The sequence below is a fragment of the Gymnogyps californianus genome, chromosome 9 (genome assembly GCF_018139145.2).
Source record: "Gymnogyps californianus isolate 813 chromosome 9, ASM1813914v2, whole genome shotgun sequence".
NCBI lineage: Eukaryota > Metazoa > Chordata > Aves > Accipitriformes > Cathartidae > Gymnogyps > Gymnogyps californianus.
In genome coordinates, this window is record NC_059479.1 from 16,113,954 (window position 1) to 16,130,323 (window position 16,370).

Sequence of the window (16,370 nt, forward strand, 5' to 3'; positions counted from 1 at the left end):
CTCGTCCCCCTGCTTTCGCAGCGGATCTCATCTTCAACAGGGCACCAACGCGGGCAGACGTGCGGAGCCGCCAGCCGCCCTTTGCCGCCGGGCCCCGCGTTGCCCATCACCGCGGCTCTCCGCTGGGCAGCGCGGGGGGTGTGTATGTGTGTGTACGCTGAGCACCGCATGCCGCGCAGCGACTCCGCGCACGGCCCCGATCCGTTCCGCGATGAGTGGGGCAACCGGCTCCCCCGAGCAGCCGCAACCACGTGGCGAGGACAGCTGCCCGGCCACCGGCCGCAGCGCTCCCGCTCGCCCGCCCGGCGCGGAGGCTCCGCGGGGCGCGCAGCCCCCCCCGACCCCGCACCAACTTTCTCCCCCCCCCGGCGCGCGCCGCCGAGCTCCCCTTTCCCCGGCGGGCGCTCGTTTTGAATGAATGACCTCACCCGCGCCGGCCAACCGCCGCGCGGCCGCGCTTAATATTCATGAGGCGCCGCGCCAATGAGCGGGCGAGGAGGTTGTTTTAAACGGCAGAGCCCCGCAGCCAATCAGGCCGCTCTCGTAGGCAGCCAACGCGAGGCTGAGCCGCGCCGAGCCCCGCGTCGTGCCCTGCGCTCCAGCTCCTGTCCACACTACCGCGAACAATACAGGTACGTGCAGCCCCGCCGCAACTTTTCGGGGGGCGGCTGCCCCCTGCCCGCCCCGCCGCCGCCCCGCCCTGCCCCCGCGCCTTCGCCCCTCTGCTCTGCCTGCCCCGGGCTTTTTTTTTTTTTTTATTATTATTATTATTTTTTTTGTTTTCCGTTCCTTCCTTCCTCCGAGTTTGTTGGTTTTTTTTTTTAAATTTAAAAAAAAAAAAAAATCGGAAAAATCACCCAAAACTTTCTTCCCCCCTCGCAAGGGGATCGGCGGTGCTGGGGCAGATGCTGCGCGCAGCTGGCGGGGCGGCGGGCAGCGGGCGAGGCGCAGCGTTTGCCCCCCGTCCCCCTCCCCTGCCCCGCCGGGAGCCCCCCCCCCCCCGGCGCGGAGGGGCTACCTGTCCCCGGTGCAGCCCGGTTTCTCCGCGCCGGGCTCCCTGTGCCGCCGAGAGTAATATGGCTGGTGCAGCAACTACACCGGGACTAACTCCTCTTCTCCCCCGCATGGGCAGGGATTTTTCTCTGCCGCCTCCTAATGTCGCACGGCAAAACGCGCGGCGCCCTCGGCTTTTATTTGCCCCCTTCCCCCGGGTGGGCTCGGTGGGGCTGGCGGCGGTGGGAAAGTTGTTGGCCGTGCGCAATGCCGTGCCCGCTGTTTATTCTGCATTAATATGGCTGTCGCTTTAGCATCTGACAGGGATAAACCCTGCGCGCTGCGCCCGTCTGTCCCGGGGAAGCAGTTTTTTTCTCGCCGCCGCCGCCCCCAAACTCCCCCGATCCCTTCGCCTCTGCCTCCGCCGCTCTTCCCCTGCCCGGGAAGGTGTCTCCGGCGGGGCTGCGCCCGCGGCGGGGCCCCGCATCGCCTCTTCCCCGCGCCGCGCCGCCCGTGCTGTGGGCATTAATATGGCTGGCGCTGGAGAGCCCCGGCGAAGGGAAGAAAGACGTGTAAGCGGCATAGGGATGGGGAGGGGGGTCGCGGCGGGGGAAATCTCCTTCCCGGCGCCCCGCCGGGGGCTCAAACCTTTCGCTTTCGCCCCGGCTCCTCTCTCCCCACCGCCCCGCGCCCTCGGCCGGGCGCCGGGGGGCCGCCCCGGGGCTCTCCGCACTCTTTTTCTGGCGGCGCGGAGGAGCGTAGCGGCGGCGATAATGGCTGCACGGGAGCCTTTGTTAGAGCGCGCTGCGCTAGGCAGGGGCCGGGAGGGGGGGGGGGGGGGGCGCCTCCCGCCCGCGCCCCGGCCCCGCCGCCCCCGCCGCCCGGCGGGGGGCCGAGCGGGGAGCCCCTTCTCGGCGGGGGCGGCGTTTTGGCGGGGCCGGCGGCCGGGGGCGGCGGGCGCGGGGGGCCGAGCGCGGCGGAGGGGGAGCGCGGCTTTGTTCGGCGGCGCGGCGGCGGCGCCGGGAGAAGCCATCTTAGCGAGCGGGGCCGGCCCTGGGCGCGGAGCGCGGCCGCCGCCGCCGCGGCTCCCGCTGCCGCTCGCACCGGCCGCCCGGGGCCGGGCCGGCGCCCCGCGCCCCCGGCCGCCGCCCGCGCCCCCGGCGCCCCCCGCCCGCCGGCCCGCCGCATTTCAGGGGCACTTTCTTTCATCAGGAGGCATTTCACAAAATGGAAGATGAATTATTGGCGTCTGGCGGAGCCGCCGCTGCCCCCTCCGCCCGCCGGCCCCGGCCCCGCCGCAGGTGCCCGCGCCCCGCGCCGCGGAGCCCGGCCGCCGCGGTGACCTTGGGGGGGAGAAGATGGCGGGAGGGGAGCGGAGCGGAGGCCAGGCCGGCCGCGGCGGGCCGCTCGCCCCCAACTTCGGGAGCAGGCGGCGGCGGCCCCGGCCCCGCTCCGCGCTCCTGCCTCGCCGCTTTATCCCCTATTTACGCGGGTTTTCCTCCCTGCTGCGGAGGGCTTTCGGGCGGGAGCGGGAACCCCGCCGAGCTCCGGCAGCGGCCGGGGCGGGAGAGGGCGGCTTAAAGCCACTTTTGCTGCGCATGGGGGGGTTAATAGGCGCAATTAAATATTAACGTTGTGCTAATAAAAATTAAATTTTCAAACGCCTGAGAAGCTGTAAATAGGAAATATTGCTGCGGGACTTTTTTTCTTTTTTTTGAGGGGGAAAAAAATAATACGGAAGAGGGGAGAAGAAATACAGCCCAAAAGTTAGCATCATCCTCTCGGTGACTTGCTAATCACATCTTTGCACTGACCACTATGCCTCCGAACATGTGTCACTTGGTGGAGCAAGAGCAAGCACTGCTCACCTCGCAGAGCTCCACCGGTCCTATTGTGTTTAAAACTAGCCGTTATTTGCACACCTCCTTATATATAAAAGGCTATTGCGCTTTTACGGGGGGAATAATCTGTCTTGCCTTTTTACCTGGACAGCAGCTGCTAACATGTGAACTCCAGCTACTAAAGGGATAAGTCATAGCCTGGCACTGTGCATGCCACTCAAGCCCCAGTGTGGTAGCCAACTAAAACAAATATTTTATATTAGTTCATATATAACTCTTAATGGGCAGAAGTATGTGTATTTAATAGCCTGTCTCCAGTCTTTGGACATGATGTAAATATATATCAATGTAAAACTTAAATCCAGTCATCAGTTTCACTTGGCTCAAGTCTGCAACCCAAGTGTCAAGGAAGAATAATTTAAGTCTCTGTATTGGGGATGGTAAGAGGTGTTGGGGGAAGAAACGGATGTGTTACTGATGGAACATCACTTCAGGGGATGGTGTTGTGTGTGTATGCATAAATGTATGCACACCATATAGGTATACACACATAGGTATACGCATTCATCCATACATGCATTCACTTGTTATTTTTCCCCTTTTTCCCTCTTCCCTACAGAGTCAAGATGGCTAAAGGTGATCCGAAGAAGCCCAAGGGCAAGATGTCTGCCTATGCCTTCTTTGTGCAGACGTGCCGTGAGGAACATAAGAAAAAGAACCCAGAGGTTCCAGTCAACTTTGCAGAGTTTTCCAAGAAGTGCTCGGAGAGGTGGAAGGTACCTTAAATTTGTGGCTTCCTGAAGGGATAACTTCTTATGGTATCTGCTAGGATGACATGCATGTGTCTGAACATGAAGGGAGCCGGTGCTGTTTTGGTCTGTGTGCCGTTCTTGGCAAGGCGTCCTAGCCATTGATCGGGTGCTGCTGACTCCTGTAATGTACGTGAAGGCTTCAGCCCAGCGTATCTGCCTGTTCAGGCGCTTCCCCTACAGCCTGGCCTTTTTTCCTCTTCCCAAGCAGTGCCCTTCTGCAGCTACCTCCCGCCAGGCCTGTGTCCTCGAGGAGGACTGTGGCTGTGCTTGTCCCATTCCCGTTGCTTCCCTCTTGCTGAGTATGCCAGCTGTGGCTGCGATCCCTGGTACAGGACCTTCGTCCCCAAGGTGGTCCAGTTAGAAAACAAACAAATTCTGAAACTCCGCTATCGAGTCGGTATGTGTTGGCTTGTTTACTTAAAGTTTGCCAGCTATTGAACAGTTGGGTAATCACAGGTTCGGTGTCTTGTTTTTTGGTTTTTTAGACCATGTCAAGCAAGGAGAAGGCTAAATTTGATGAAATGGCGAAGGCTGATAAGGTACGATATGATAGAGAAATGAAGGACTATGGACCAGCTAAGGGTGGCAAGAAGAAGAAGGACCCCAATGCTCCGAAACGACCACCGTAAGTAGCTTTGAGGCATTAAATGCACAAGTATTTTGGTTTGTTTTCACGCCCTGTAACACAGCTGATAGGTTCCTTAAAGGACGTAGATGGGGTATACTGTTGGTGTAGCAGTATTGGTAATATTCATAGCTTACTGATACTGTCTTGTAAATCTTCTAGGCAGCTTGTAATCTTGAGCATGTAAAGCACTAACAGGAATTGTCAGTACTTGGTACCCTTAAACTCGTAGTGATGGAAGGCGTGGAAATGACCGGGTCACAGTGAGACTTGTGTATCTAAGATGAAATTGTTGGGTGGGGTGGGATAGACAATGCTTGATTAAAAACAGCATTGGGTGAAGGCTGCAGGTCTGGGCCTCAGTAAAATCAAAACATGTTTGTGTTTGTGTTTTGGTTTTTTTTTTTTTTAAAGTAAAAAAAGTGTTTCTACTCAGTGTGTGAGTGCATGTTTGATTGTTGTGGGTGAGAGACAGAGGAAGGGGGTGCTCCCCAGGCACGCTGCTGCGGCACTGACTGTCCTCTGGTGCTTCTCCCCAAGGTCTGGCTTCTTCCTCTTCTGTTCAGAGTTCCGCCCCAAGATCAAGTCCACAAACCCTGGCATATCTATCGGGGATGTAGCAAAGAAACTGGGCGAAATGTGGAACAACCTCAGTGATGGTGAAAAGCAGCCTTACAATAATAAGGCAGCTAAACTGAAGGAGAAGTATGAGAAGGTAAGGCTAGTTTTCACTTGTGCCTCTTCCATACCGGCTCTTGTGTTGATGTGTTTCTGTAACACAGACCCAGCTAAGGTGACCCCAGCGTAGTAAGCATCTCCAGCTCACAGACGTGTTCTCATTGCGCTGCGTGCTACATAGCTGAACTTTGCGTACGTTGGGACAGAGTAGGTTAGAGAGCCGCAGGCAGATTCCAGCGAGGAGGGAGAGCTTTCCCCCAGTGATGCGCAGCAGCGGCTGCTCGCGTTGCTCCGGCAAAGGGTTTGCTGTGTTTTTAAAGGAGCTTTGTCCCGTTAGCAGGAAACTTTTAAGAGAGGCTGGGTTCTCTTCTCCTCCTCAAAGAAATAACCATGAACGCAGGGTTCAAGGCCTCCGTCGTCCGGAGGCAGTTGAGTACGCTTAGGTGTCTGCATACCTGTGTACTGTAATGCTGGCTGTCTCCCCTTTCGGGGGTGCAGCTGTGGAAGGCCAGTCCCTTTATGTTAACGTCCGCTGCTGTACAAATGCTGTATGTGTTTGCTGCTTAGAGCAAATTAAGACATCCCCTTGACTTTGCAGGATGTTGCAGACTACAAGTCTAAAGGAAAGTTTGATGGCGCAAAGGGAGCAGCAACCAAAGCTGCTCGGAAAAAGGTAGAGGAAGAAGACGAAGAGGAGGAGGAGGATGAAGAAGAGGAGGATGAAGATGATGATGATGAATAAAACTGTACAATACTTGTCTCCATGTGAATACCATAGAGTAGGGGAAACACCATAAATGAAGCACCTCTTATTTGAGATGGTGTCTCTTGCCCTTATTAGGCTTAATTAAAAAAAAAAATTTGGATTCCGATCGCGTTGTAGTTTCTAAAAGTGCTCTAGAAATTGTAACTGGTTTACATGAAGTGGCCATGGGTGTAGTGAGCACCCTGAAACTGTATCAAAGTTGTACATATTTCCAAACATTTTTAAAATGAAAAGGCGCTCTAGTGTTCTCCTAACTCTGTGCACTTTGCTGTTGGTGTAACAAAGCATTTAAAAATGTTTCAAGCATTTTTTTAATTTGTAAGGTGGTGTTACTATATGGTTATTGGCTAGAAAATCCTGGGTTATAAACTGTACATATCTATAGTTTGTAAAAACTAGACAGATTCTTGTGGTACATGCTTAGAGTTATGATGCCTTAGAGGAGCAGTGATTACTTGGAAAGGCTGTATGTTCCCCGGGGTGCCATGGCCCAAAGCATGCACTGTGAGGGTAGATCTATTTACACTACAGTGGGCGTCCATTTAGCTTAAAGTTGTCTTTCTGTATATAGTGAAATAGCATTCTGCTGCCATTCTTAGTTGTGGAAGGGGGTTCAGCTGGCATGAGAAGTGTATGGATTTTTTTAGTTAAGTGCGGTAGTTTTTAAACTGAAACTGTAGACATCTCTTCATCGTCAACTAAGTGAAGAGCCAGTGCAGCAACTGAAGTTCAAAAACACTCTGTACTTAAACGAATTTGCAACGTTCTGTTTTTTTTGTATGTTTAGAATGCTGAAATGTTTTTGAAGCAAAATAAACAGTATTACATTTTTAAAACTGTTCTTGACAACACTCTAAATTTCTGGTTTAAAAGGATCTTAACAACAGCAAGAGGTTCATTTTGAAGTCTGTGGCATCCCTCAGGGCTGGTGACTTAGGAAACATTCTGACTCAAGGATTAAAAAAAATAAATAAATAAAAAATAAATGGTGGCCAGCCAAAACTGGCTGAATTGAAAGAGATGGCTGCTCCAGCTAATATGCAATCGTAACTGTTTATGGCTGAGTGGCATAAGATGCTATGCAAGTTTGAACTTTATTACTTGAACTTGGGAGCCTAAATGAACATTCATGACGTAATTGTTTGTTTGTGTGTGTATATAGCAGCATTCAGAGATGCAGAGAAAGGTAGGTGGCTAGGAATGAGGCTGACACCATGAAATAAGTATAAAAGCATAGTTTGGATTTTTTTTTTCAGTTGTGTTGGGTAAATTTATAGCCCAAATGCATTGCTGTACATATTAAAATGTGCCTTTTTTGTCCTGTGTTAAACTGTTTCAGACTTGTGGTTTTTTCTAGCATCTTGATTCGTGGCAGGAGCCAGGCGCCTAGTCTAACTCCCTGCTGAAGTAGGAGCGTGGCGCAGGTGCTTAGTCTGTGTCCTTTCTCTAATGACACAAGTTCTAATAGGAACGGGGTGCTGTGAGGTGGGTTGGGGGAGCGACACAGGTCTCTTTCCCCTTTGACCAGCTGGCTGGTCGCAGTCTTGTCGTCTTTCCGAATCCAAGCTGGGGATGTTTTGCAGCCCTTGGAAGGGAAAGGTAATACCTGCTCCCTAGCTGGCAACTCTAACCTCCTTTTTCCTTAGCACGGAAACTTCACGAACTTGGAAAACTATAGCACCCCCTCGCTACCCTCGAATTCCTTCCTTGTGCTGGCTGTAGTTAGCAGTCAGTGTTTGCCTGGCAGCGAGGAGGAGGTGGGAGTGTGAGGATACCTGCATTAATAGCAGGTCAAAGTTGTGGGCTGCTGTGTGCAGCTGACTTGAGAGAGCCAGGGTAACTCATTAGCGTAAACTGTGGGTACGGGCTGCTGCTGCTTCATTTGAGCCAGACTGCAGATTAATAAGGGCCAGGCTTACAGGCAGTAGCTACTTCTAATGTGGATAAAACTGCTTTGTTGCCTAATTGGGTAGCACATCTGGCTTCCTGTGACTTCTCAACAACCATAGTATCTTGGCAAAACAGTCTGATGCAGTGTTGAGATGGACTAGAACCTGAAAGCAAAACCAAGCAAAACTTGGTATCAGATGAAGCAAGCTAATAAACTTTTATGAAACACAGCAACATGTAGCAACTCTTTTTTAAGGCTAAGTTACAGTTGGATCACTTAGAAATACTTCTATAATTGCTTAATTATGGCAATTCTTAGTGTGTTTAATGCACAAAAAAAAAGTGTGAAATTGGCCCCCATTTTATGGGAAGTTGCATTTTAAAAGCCTCAATAAAGCTGCATCTGGAAAAGAAATAGGTACCTTTGTATTTGCTACCCTTTTTCCGCATGCCTTCTGATGCAAAGGAGAAGACGACTGGAGATTCCAGCACGTGGAAATTTGATGGGGAAGTGCTGGAGCAGAAGAGAAAAGTGATGGCATCATTTCAGGAGCTGTAATACTGTTTCTATTGTCTAGTTGGCAAAATCTCCCCTTAGCCACATATGGGAATTAGTGTAGATCACTGCTGTGCAAATCGAGCTTGGCTTTGAATTAACTGCTAGTGAGCCGAGCCCCTATTGATAGTATTAGCAAATAAGAACTAGAGCTGACACCTCTTTGTCTTTGTTCTATTGGAAATCTATCGAGTTGCAGGGCTTGATTAAGGTCTTGGACCTTACGGTGCACTACCTATTCCTGCTCTGCAAATTTCTAAAATATGGCATGCCTCAGGGATGCTGTTCAATACAATGCTAGTGCAGAACTCCGGGGACTCAAGTTTGGATATTGCAGATGTAGTGATGATGTTTCTTCCCCCGATACTCTGCCATTGATGAATACCATAGTGTGAATGTATATAAGTAACACATGATTTCTCCCCCCACCACTGGTTTTTGTGTTCTGAGATGTCATCTCAAATAATTGGGAACTGCTTAATTTCACCCAGCTCCATTTTTTTATAGAATACCCTCCAAATGCTCTTTCTTTCTGCTTTGAAATGCTTGTGGTGTTTCAGAGCAGACATTTCTGCTTTGGGCTGCTGTACAGCTAAAACTTCTAGTTCGACTTTAGTCCCAAGCTAAGCAGAGTAAATATGTCTCTTATTAGCTCCATTATATGTAGAGAAGGGTAATGATAAAATAGATTTGGGGAAAGGGAGGGCAGAGATGAAGAGAGACTCTTCGTTCCGTGAATTTGACAGCTGACTGCGAGACCGCTTGTGTTCCCAAAATGCGAAATGTGATTTGTTGCATTCCCCTGTGCCTGCCTGAGTCAGGCTGAGGCGGGCTGTGAGGACGAGGGGTTCTGTTAAGAAAAAGGGACGGTGCTGGTACCGCAGCTGTTAAAGCCTGCTCGCCGCTCTGGGGAGGCAGAGGATGGCTCGAGTGGCTGGGGTGGTCCCTCGGGATGCTTAAAACAGTGGCAGAGGTGTGAGAGCTTTTGCTTGAGGGAAAGTATCTGCCGGTGCTGATGCGGGGCAGATGCTGGATGCGGGGCAGAGATGGGCAGAGGCAGGCAGGGTGCTGCCCGGCAGCACTGACCCACGTCGTGCAGGTCATTTCCCGTGGTTGGTACCGTTTGATTTGCACTCAGGACTATACGTAGTCTTGAGAACACAGTTGCTACCAAAAGGCACCACATCCCTCTGAAATCAAACCAGCTGGGGAGCGATGGGATGAACAGGGCTGCCGAGCTGCTCTGTGCAGGCCAGAGCCTGCCTCTGCTGCGAATGAGCCCGGCAGTCTATTAGCACGACCTGGGGAGGCAGAGGAGCGATGCTCTCCCGCTGCTCTGTAGCCTATACATTCCTAAATTCAGTTGAAACGTGGTAAATATTTGGTGTGAGCCGAACGCGAGCCCTTAGACTAGAGGGGGGGCTCCGGGGGAGGGACTGCATCGGGGAAGCCCCACCGCAGGTGCGGGGTTAGCTCCCCGCAAGCAGTCACAAGGAAAACCGTGCCGCAGGAAGGTTTCCTACCGCTCATGTCGGTATCCTAATGCATCTGTGGGGAAGCAGTGCATTAATTTTTCTGTAATAAAATTAATTAAAAATCCTAGTCCAAATGCATATTGAATCAATTAGCAGCGAACGGCTGCAGCTGTAACGAAGGTCCATAGGAAGGTGAGAGTCTGCTTTGGGGATCGTACTGGGGATACAGGCAGAGTCGAAACATCTCTCTTATCTTCTCCCTTTGAACGGCTGATTTTTATATAGTTTTATTCACTCCTAATAAACCCTGCAGGAACAGCAGCGAGGTGTGAGGGCTTCTGTTGGCTCTGGCACAGGCGGTGGCAGGCGAATGGCTTTTCGCTTCAGCCTCCAGCACAATTCTGGCAGCCACCTCAAGTTTATGTTTTCCCTCTGCTCATTCAGGCTGTTGTTCCATGGGCAGGGAAACATCCCCCAAGTAAGCCCTCTTCTGCTGAGGGTTTTGGGAAGCAGGGCTTGGACCAGGAGAAGCGGCTGGAATGGGACCTCCCCACTGGCTTTGCTGGGGCGAGAGCAGGACGCTGCATCTATGGCCACGCTGCTGTTGGCTTTCTGACAAGCCCCACGCTCCCCTCTATGAATGTTAGCCCGAGCTTACTCTCCTCCAAAAGATAACGGGAGGAACTGTGACAAGTGACATCTTTATTTCTTTCTGCTAGGGCTGCACCACATTTTAATGCAATAAACTGAATTGCAAATTGCAGCTGTGCTGCAAAACAAAGCGTGCTGGAGACCCTGTTACCAAACGGTTGCTCTCTAAACTAGTTTCAGCTTGCAGTGGAGAAGGGACCAAATAACCAGCATGCCTGATGGGGAGTTTCATGCCCTACGAGATGTCTTCATCCCTTTTCAGCAGGCTGAGCTCCGGTGGGAGCACGGTGTGCGCCTGCCCCTGCTTAGGCAACATTTGGCGACCTGTGTTCAAAGTGCTCTGCAAACATCTCGTCCTTCTGATAGGTCTGATACGTACATGCTAAAGTGGGATGCAGATGAGGGGTGGCTCCTTGCCTGTGCTAACGATCTTGATGGGAGTTGTCCACTAAGAGCTCTTCCCTGAGTGCCCTCCTGCACCTGGATCCCTAAATTAGGCAGGAGGAAGCAGCCACAGCCCTGCTAGAGCTGACAGCTATGTCTCTCGGGTGGTGAGTACCTCTTCTTGTTCCTGGACATGGCACAACCTCACAGAAATGCCTAGGAAGTAACTAAACCAGGGTTAGTCTTTCTGTTAAGCCGGAGCAGAGATGGCAAGTGACCTCCCCAGGACTGGGGGGCCTGGGCGTTGTGTGGAGCAGCAAAGTGGTGGGGTTAAGACCTTTGGAGGCTGATGTATAAAAGCAAATCTTTGTCTTGTTGATGTTGAGAGATGAATGTGCATTAACTGTGGTAAGGGGATGCCTGTCCTGTAACTGTGTCCCCTGACACGGTTGACTTCATGTCCCTGGCTGAATCCAGCAGCCAGGAAAATCACAGCTGGGAACAGAGCCTTGCTGTGGGACTGGGCATTTTGATGGTGTTTGCGGTTGACTTTTGAGCCCCTAAAGTGCAGAGTCCCGCTGCTCTGTCCCCGTACCTGCTCCTTTGTGTTGCTTCTGGCCGGGTGCTCCCCACCAAGACACCTGGGGAGCCGGAGCAGCCCCTCTGCATGTGTGTCGCACGCCTGTGCACGCTACTGTAGCCAAGCCTGTGTAAGGAGAGAGGTAGGTAGGATGCTATGAGAGATAGAGCTGCTTTTTCTTCCCAGCCCCTCCCCTTGTAAAGCTCCCTCAGGTATTTCAAGTCAGAAAAATGCTCTTTTTTAAAATATTAATCAAACGTGGCCTGTCTTTGTTGTTGTAAGAGCTTATTACTTGTAAGTGTTTTTAACTGCTTCTTTATGAAGCTTAAGATTTGCTTTATGTTAGTTTAGAAAATTAATACGTGTAGAAGGGTGAAGTGGTTTGAGGGATTGCTTGTGACAAATGCCTCTTGCCTGCTGCTAATTACTGTGTGATTGCTCTTTTACTACGTGTTACCTGGGATGTACCAGCAATAATTCATGGTCTTGCAAAAGAGGCTTGAGAAAGGTGGAAGCAGGGGCAATTTAGTCTCCAGTTTTCTTAAAAAATATGTTAGTCAAGTTTTGTCCTCTTTAGCTTTAGAGCTCAGGCTGGGAATCTTCCCTGCGCTTGGCTTCTGCAGTTGTTTAAGGTATTGCTACCTGCCGCTCCTGGCAAAGGTCGCTCCCCAGTAGCAGGGAGAGCAAAACGAAACATGCACTGGGTCTTCTGTTGCTTTATTTTGTTGCTTCATATAGTAACTTAGTTTTTGCAAGCTGCTGGGAGTTTTTTCAAACCAAGCTCAAAGATCAAGGTGTCAGTAAAAGTCTTAAAGAGAACCTTTTCTTCCAAGGGCTTGTCTGGAAGCAGAATAAAACCTGACCAAATAGCGTTAAACTGTCTAATTAAAGATCTCTCGCTCCTCACTGTCGCTTGTGTTTCTTTCATTGGTGATTCCCCACCAGAGAGAGTTGCCTAGCAAAAAAATCAGCTAGACCAGACCTGGTATTTTGAACCCTGAGGGTGACTTGCAAAAGGCCGTTGATGGTTTTGAACATAGGAGGACTTGGCCTTGTTTGTTTTCTACTACTCCCTGTGTATCTCTGCAGCATGTTGCTGTCTCCTCTTAGTGCTTTGCCTGGGGAGAAAGCAAAAGGATCTCCCTTACAGGCTCAGCCCTTCACCTTGTCCATTAACACGTGATTACTCACCTGTGGGGAGCACCAAGAAATACTCCTGCAGACCCAGAGAAGATCACCCTTGACACTCCTCATTTACTGGAAGGTGACATCTTAAAAAGCCACCTCTCCAATAGCGGTTCAGGCTGATCCTTCCAAGTGCAAAGTGGAAATAAACCCTCAACCCCCTTTTCTTTCTGTTCCCCTCCAAACCCTCCACTTAAATGCCCCACAATGCTTATTTCCAGGTGCTGTTCCACAGATCTCTTAGCTTTTAAAGACCCCTTTCTTCACCTGTTTCATTTCTTCCTTTCCTCCCATTCCCTGCCCCAGCTCTCCCTCTGCCCAGAGAAGCAGCCACTGTCAGCAAATCGGACCCAATGGCTTATTTGAGGTGGTGTAACTTGCTCCCAAATTTTGGGAGCAGACTGGCCTGTGTTTTCCCACTAGTCGGATGCTTTAGGGAAGATCTTCAGCTGGTGTGGGCTGTTGCTCTGTGCCAGCTCAGACCACCCACTGGTGTTGTTCCCCTGAGATTTTGTGCTCATGGCAGCGTCGGGGCGAGGGTGGAGACTACGGTGATGCACGAGCCGCTGCTGGCCAGGAGCGTGCCGGACCAGCCGGTGCATGTGGAACCGAGCAGTTGTGATGGGTGGTGGGAAACGGGAGCGGGAGGTGGCTGAGGGATGCGGGTCTCCAGGTCTTGAGCAGGCGGCATCCAGCCCACAGGGTCTCTTTCTGTGTCGGGGACCATATGGTGCTGTATTTCACAACCGGCCCTGTGAGATAAGGTTCGGCAGCTAGTATAGATGAAAGGGAACGGGTGGTCTCAATAATGTTTGCTGTTGCTCGTGCTTGGGTCTCTCGTGGAGATGGTTATGGCCAATCAAATATGTTAGGCTGTACCGCGGCCATGCTGGGATTCTGTAGCGTGCTTGTTGGGCTGGGCTGGGAACACCTACTCGTGGCAGGGAACAGGAGCAGGCTGCTGTGAGGTGAAATAAGGTGTTAATTAATGTGTGGATGGGAAGCACCTTCATATATATTCTCATCCTGCTAAACGTGGGTTTCCTGCCCTTCAGAGGCACTCCGGTAGGGTCTCTTCCCCATTTACCCCCTTCCAGGCCATGCTCAGGCGCCGGCTCTCGCAGGAGGTGGTGGGGCTGTGCTGGAGCGCGTTGCAGAGCTGCCAGGCGACAGCCTGTCCCAAAGCAGAGCTGCAAATCCCCGCGAGCCGGAGCGGGATTGCCTCTGGCCCCGCAGTGCAAGGGAAGCGAGAGCCGCCCTCTTGCTCGGGCAGCCCCGCAGGGAGGGTCCCGTGGGGGCAGCCCACCCCAACAAGGGCTCCTGGTGTCTGTGGCAGGAGAGGGAATCCTGCCGGAGGAGCCGCTGGTTTGCTAGAAGCCGTATCCTAAATATGGACATGATTATTTTTATTTATTTGCTTGCTCTGGAATCTTTGCATTTTTCCCTTAATCCTGGAGGAAAATCAGCGGTGCCCTGTGTGCATGTGACATGGCTGCGCACAAACTCCCTTTGTGACTTCTTTCTTTCACAAGGGAGAAACGCATTCAGGAAAAAGCAGGGCCCTGACAACAGGAATCAAGTGTTTCTAAATATGGACATCCCTTTTTGGACTAAAAAGTCTTTTTTGTACCATGCATATTTCCCCTGTTAATCATTTCCTTTTGTTCCTTGCAAACTTTGGTCCTCCAATGTTATAGAAGGAATTATAGCTGCTCTGTTTGTAAACTTTCCTTTATGATACATGAACTGGCTTGTATGTTAGACGAGTTTGCTGGGTTTTCTTTTTAATGTGGTTGGAAAGGCCAGCGCTCCAGTTACTTACCCTTGGCTTTTCCTTTTTTTTTTTAAAACTGTCATATTTGGCCTCAGCCTGTCTCGAAATATTGGGGATTTTACAGGCCATTGAGCTTTGCCTGGTCCTATTCACTGCTTTTGTGTTACACTAATTGGCTTGATAAAGAAGGGCCTGGGCTCTGTAAAGTGCTTCTCCTCCAAGGTGAAATGTGAGATTGAGGGGGGAAATATTCAGATGTTCACTAGCAGTTATGCTCGCTGGATAATCTGAATGCATCAGAAATGAGCTAGAGCTCAGACAAAGTAGGGGATTAGGAGTCTGAGATGGGCGAGTGGGGTGGACATCTGGAAGCCTGCTGTTTAGCTTGTCTGCTGGGGTCGGTTGCGTCTTCGTTATATGGGTTACACACGCCGAAAATGAACAACGCGCTGGGATCACGGTTGCTCTCTGTGGATATATTCTGAAATAACAATTTCTGTTTGTTATTTACGGAGCACCCTGCCCTCCCCAGTAGAGCTCTGCGTGTTCAACGCAAACCCAGTCACCAGCACAAGCGGTGCAGGAGAAGCTCACCCCCTGAAGCTGGAGGGACACGCTCGGGTTTTATGGCGCTGTTTGCACACATCACCGCTGTCTGCTGCTTTGAGGTTTCGGGGAGAAACTTTACATGTGCCCGTGGCTGGTGTTACACAGACGGCGGATGCTTGGGCCCTCCCTTGCATGGTGCTCCCTGCTTTTTCGGGCAGGTACAGCTCTGCAGAGCCCAATAGAAAAGCAAACACGTGCGAGAGGAGGAGAGAAACTGAACTCGGGGCTTCTGAACCCTTTCCATGTGTGGACCATGGTTCTCCCAAAGTTGAGCCCGTCGTTATAGCACAGGGCCACTTCTGCTGCTGCCAGCATCTGCCACGGGCAGCACCGTCTGTCCAGGGTCAGCTTTACCTGCCCCGTCCCACTGCACCCCTGCCCAGCCCTTCGCCCTGTCCCCCTGCGGGCACGAGGACATGGCTTGGGGTGCGAAGCCATGGGTGGAGGGGGGACAGATGCGTGGGGTTTCTTTTCATTTGATGATGAAATATGAGTTAAAAACTGCTTTTGCCTTTTTGGAAACACAATGTTGGAGAAGGAATTCCAAATATGTTGTGAACAGAAATAGCCGAATAGCGGTTTGTTTTGCTTTTGTTTTTCCCTCAAAAGTAATTTCTTTACCAGCCCCTCGGTGTGCTCAGTTTCTCCTCCTCCAGCACTTTGCTTTGCTCATGTTTCCATCCCCTTCCCAGACAACCTGCCTTGGCAGCTTCAGTTTTGGCCACAGCTGTAACTTACCGAAACATGGCGGTACACAGCTGGAGCCTTGCAGCGCTCCCGCCAAATATCCAGTGCTGCTTGAACAGCATCATGCCTGTCCCTGGGTGGAAAACATCGCGCTGAGCAAGTCAGCACTGAGAGATTTTGGATAGGTGCCTTGTTCAGGTGAGCAGTGTAATTCCCGCTTTGCCCCAACTCTGGCAAAGCCAAAGCAAAGCTGCTTAGGGGAAAGAAAAGAGGGGATCTCCAGGCACAATTGTGTCACCCTAAAGCAGATGCAAGAGCTTGGCGGTGCTTTGGGTCATGCTTGGGATGATAAAAGCAAGGAGATTTTTGACTAAAAAAAAAAAAATCAATGCTGCAGAAGAGAGGCAGGTTCCAGGGCAGCGGGGACACGGGCAGGGCATTAGTAAAGGGTGGTTGAAGGACACGTGCCAGTTGCTGACAGACACGATGCCCCAGGGAATTAAAAGCAGGACTGAGGAGTGAGCCCAATGTAGCCGTGTGGCAGCGCCCGCTGAAAGTGCTGACTTGGTGAAACATGCCCGTGTCGTGTCAAGGACGTGCAAAATTTAGGGAGAAAAGGAAAGCACCAACTTTCTGTTTTTTGTATTTCGTGTGGGATGTTCTTGCTAGCTACGCACACACTAACCAGGACCGCAGGCCTCTCGGTGCTGTACCGATGGCTGGCAGCTCCTGCTGTGCTACCTTGTTTTATCATCTTTTTTTGGTAAAACTGCCTTTTCTTTTTTGGGGAGACCTGATGGGGGAGCAGAGCTGAGTCTTGGCACGTACTGGCAGCGTTTTTACTTTTTGAGTGCCTTTGTGTCC

The 16,370-nt window shown here is 51.4% G+C and overlaps 1 protein-coding gene across 1 annotated transcript; it reads left to right on the plus strand.

Annotated features, from left to right (window-relative positions):
- Positions 1 to 563: 563 nt before the first annotated feature.
- On the plus strand, positions 564 to 7,045 carry HMGB3 (high mobility group box 3). Its single transcript, XM_050901745.1, has 5 exons — positions 564 to 632; positions 3,454 to 3,610; positions 4,132 to 4,271; positions 4,812 to 4,986; positions 5,548 to 7,045. Exons 2-5 carry the CDS (start codon positions 3,461 to 3,463, stop codon positions 5,689 to 5,691), a joined length of 609 nt encoding a protein of 202 aa, XP_050757702.1. The 5' UTR covers positions 564 to 632; positions 3,454 to 3,460; the 3' UTR covers positions 5,692 to 7,045.
- The last annotated feature ends 9,325 nt before the right edge of the window (positions 7,046 to 16,370 follow it).

What these genes read in the sequence shown, in the direction of transcription:
- HMGB3 (XM_050901745.1), top strand. Translation starts at nt 3,461, where the DNA reads ATGGCTAAAGGTGATCCGAAGAAGCCCAAGGGCAAGATGTCTGCCTAT. An exon ending in AATGCTCCGAAACGACCACC is followed by an intron (nt 4,272 to 4,811) that starts GTAAGTAGCTTT and finishes CTTCTCCCCAAG; the next exon opens with GTCTGGCTTCTTCCTCTTCT. An exon ending in TGAAGGAGAAGTATGAGAAG is followed by an intron (nt 4,987 to 5,547) that starts GTAAGGCTAGTT and finishes TTGACTTTGCAG; the next exon opens with GATGTTGCAGACTACAAGTC.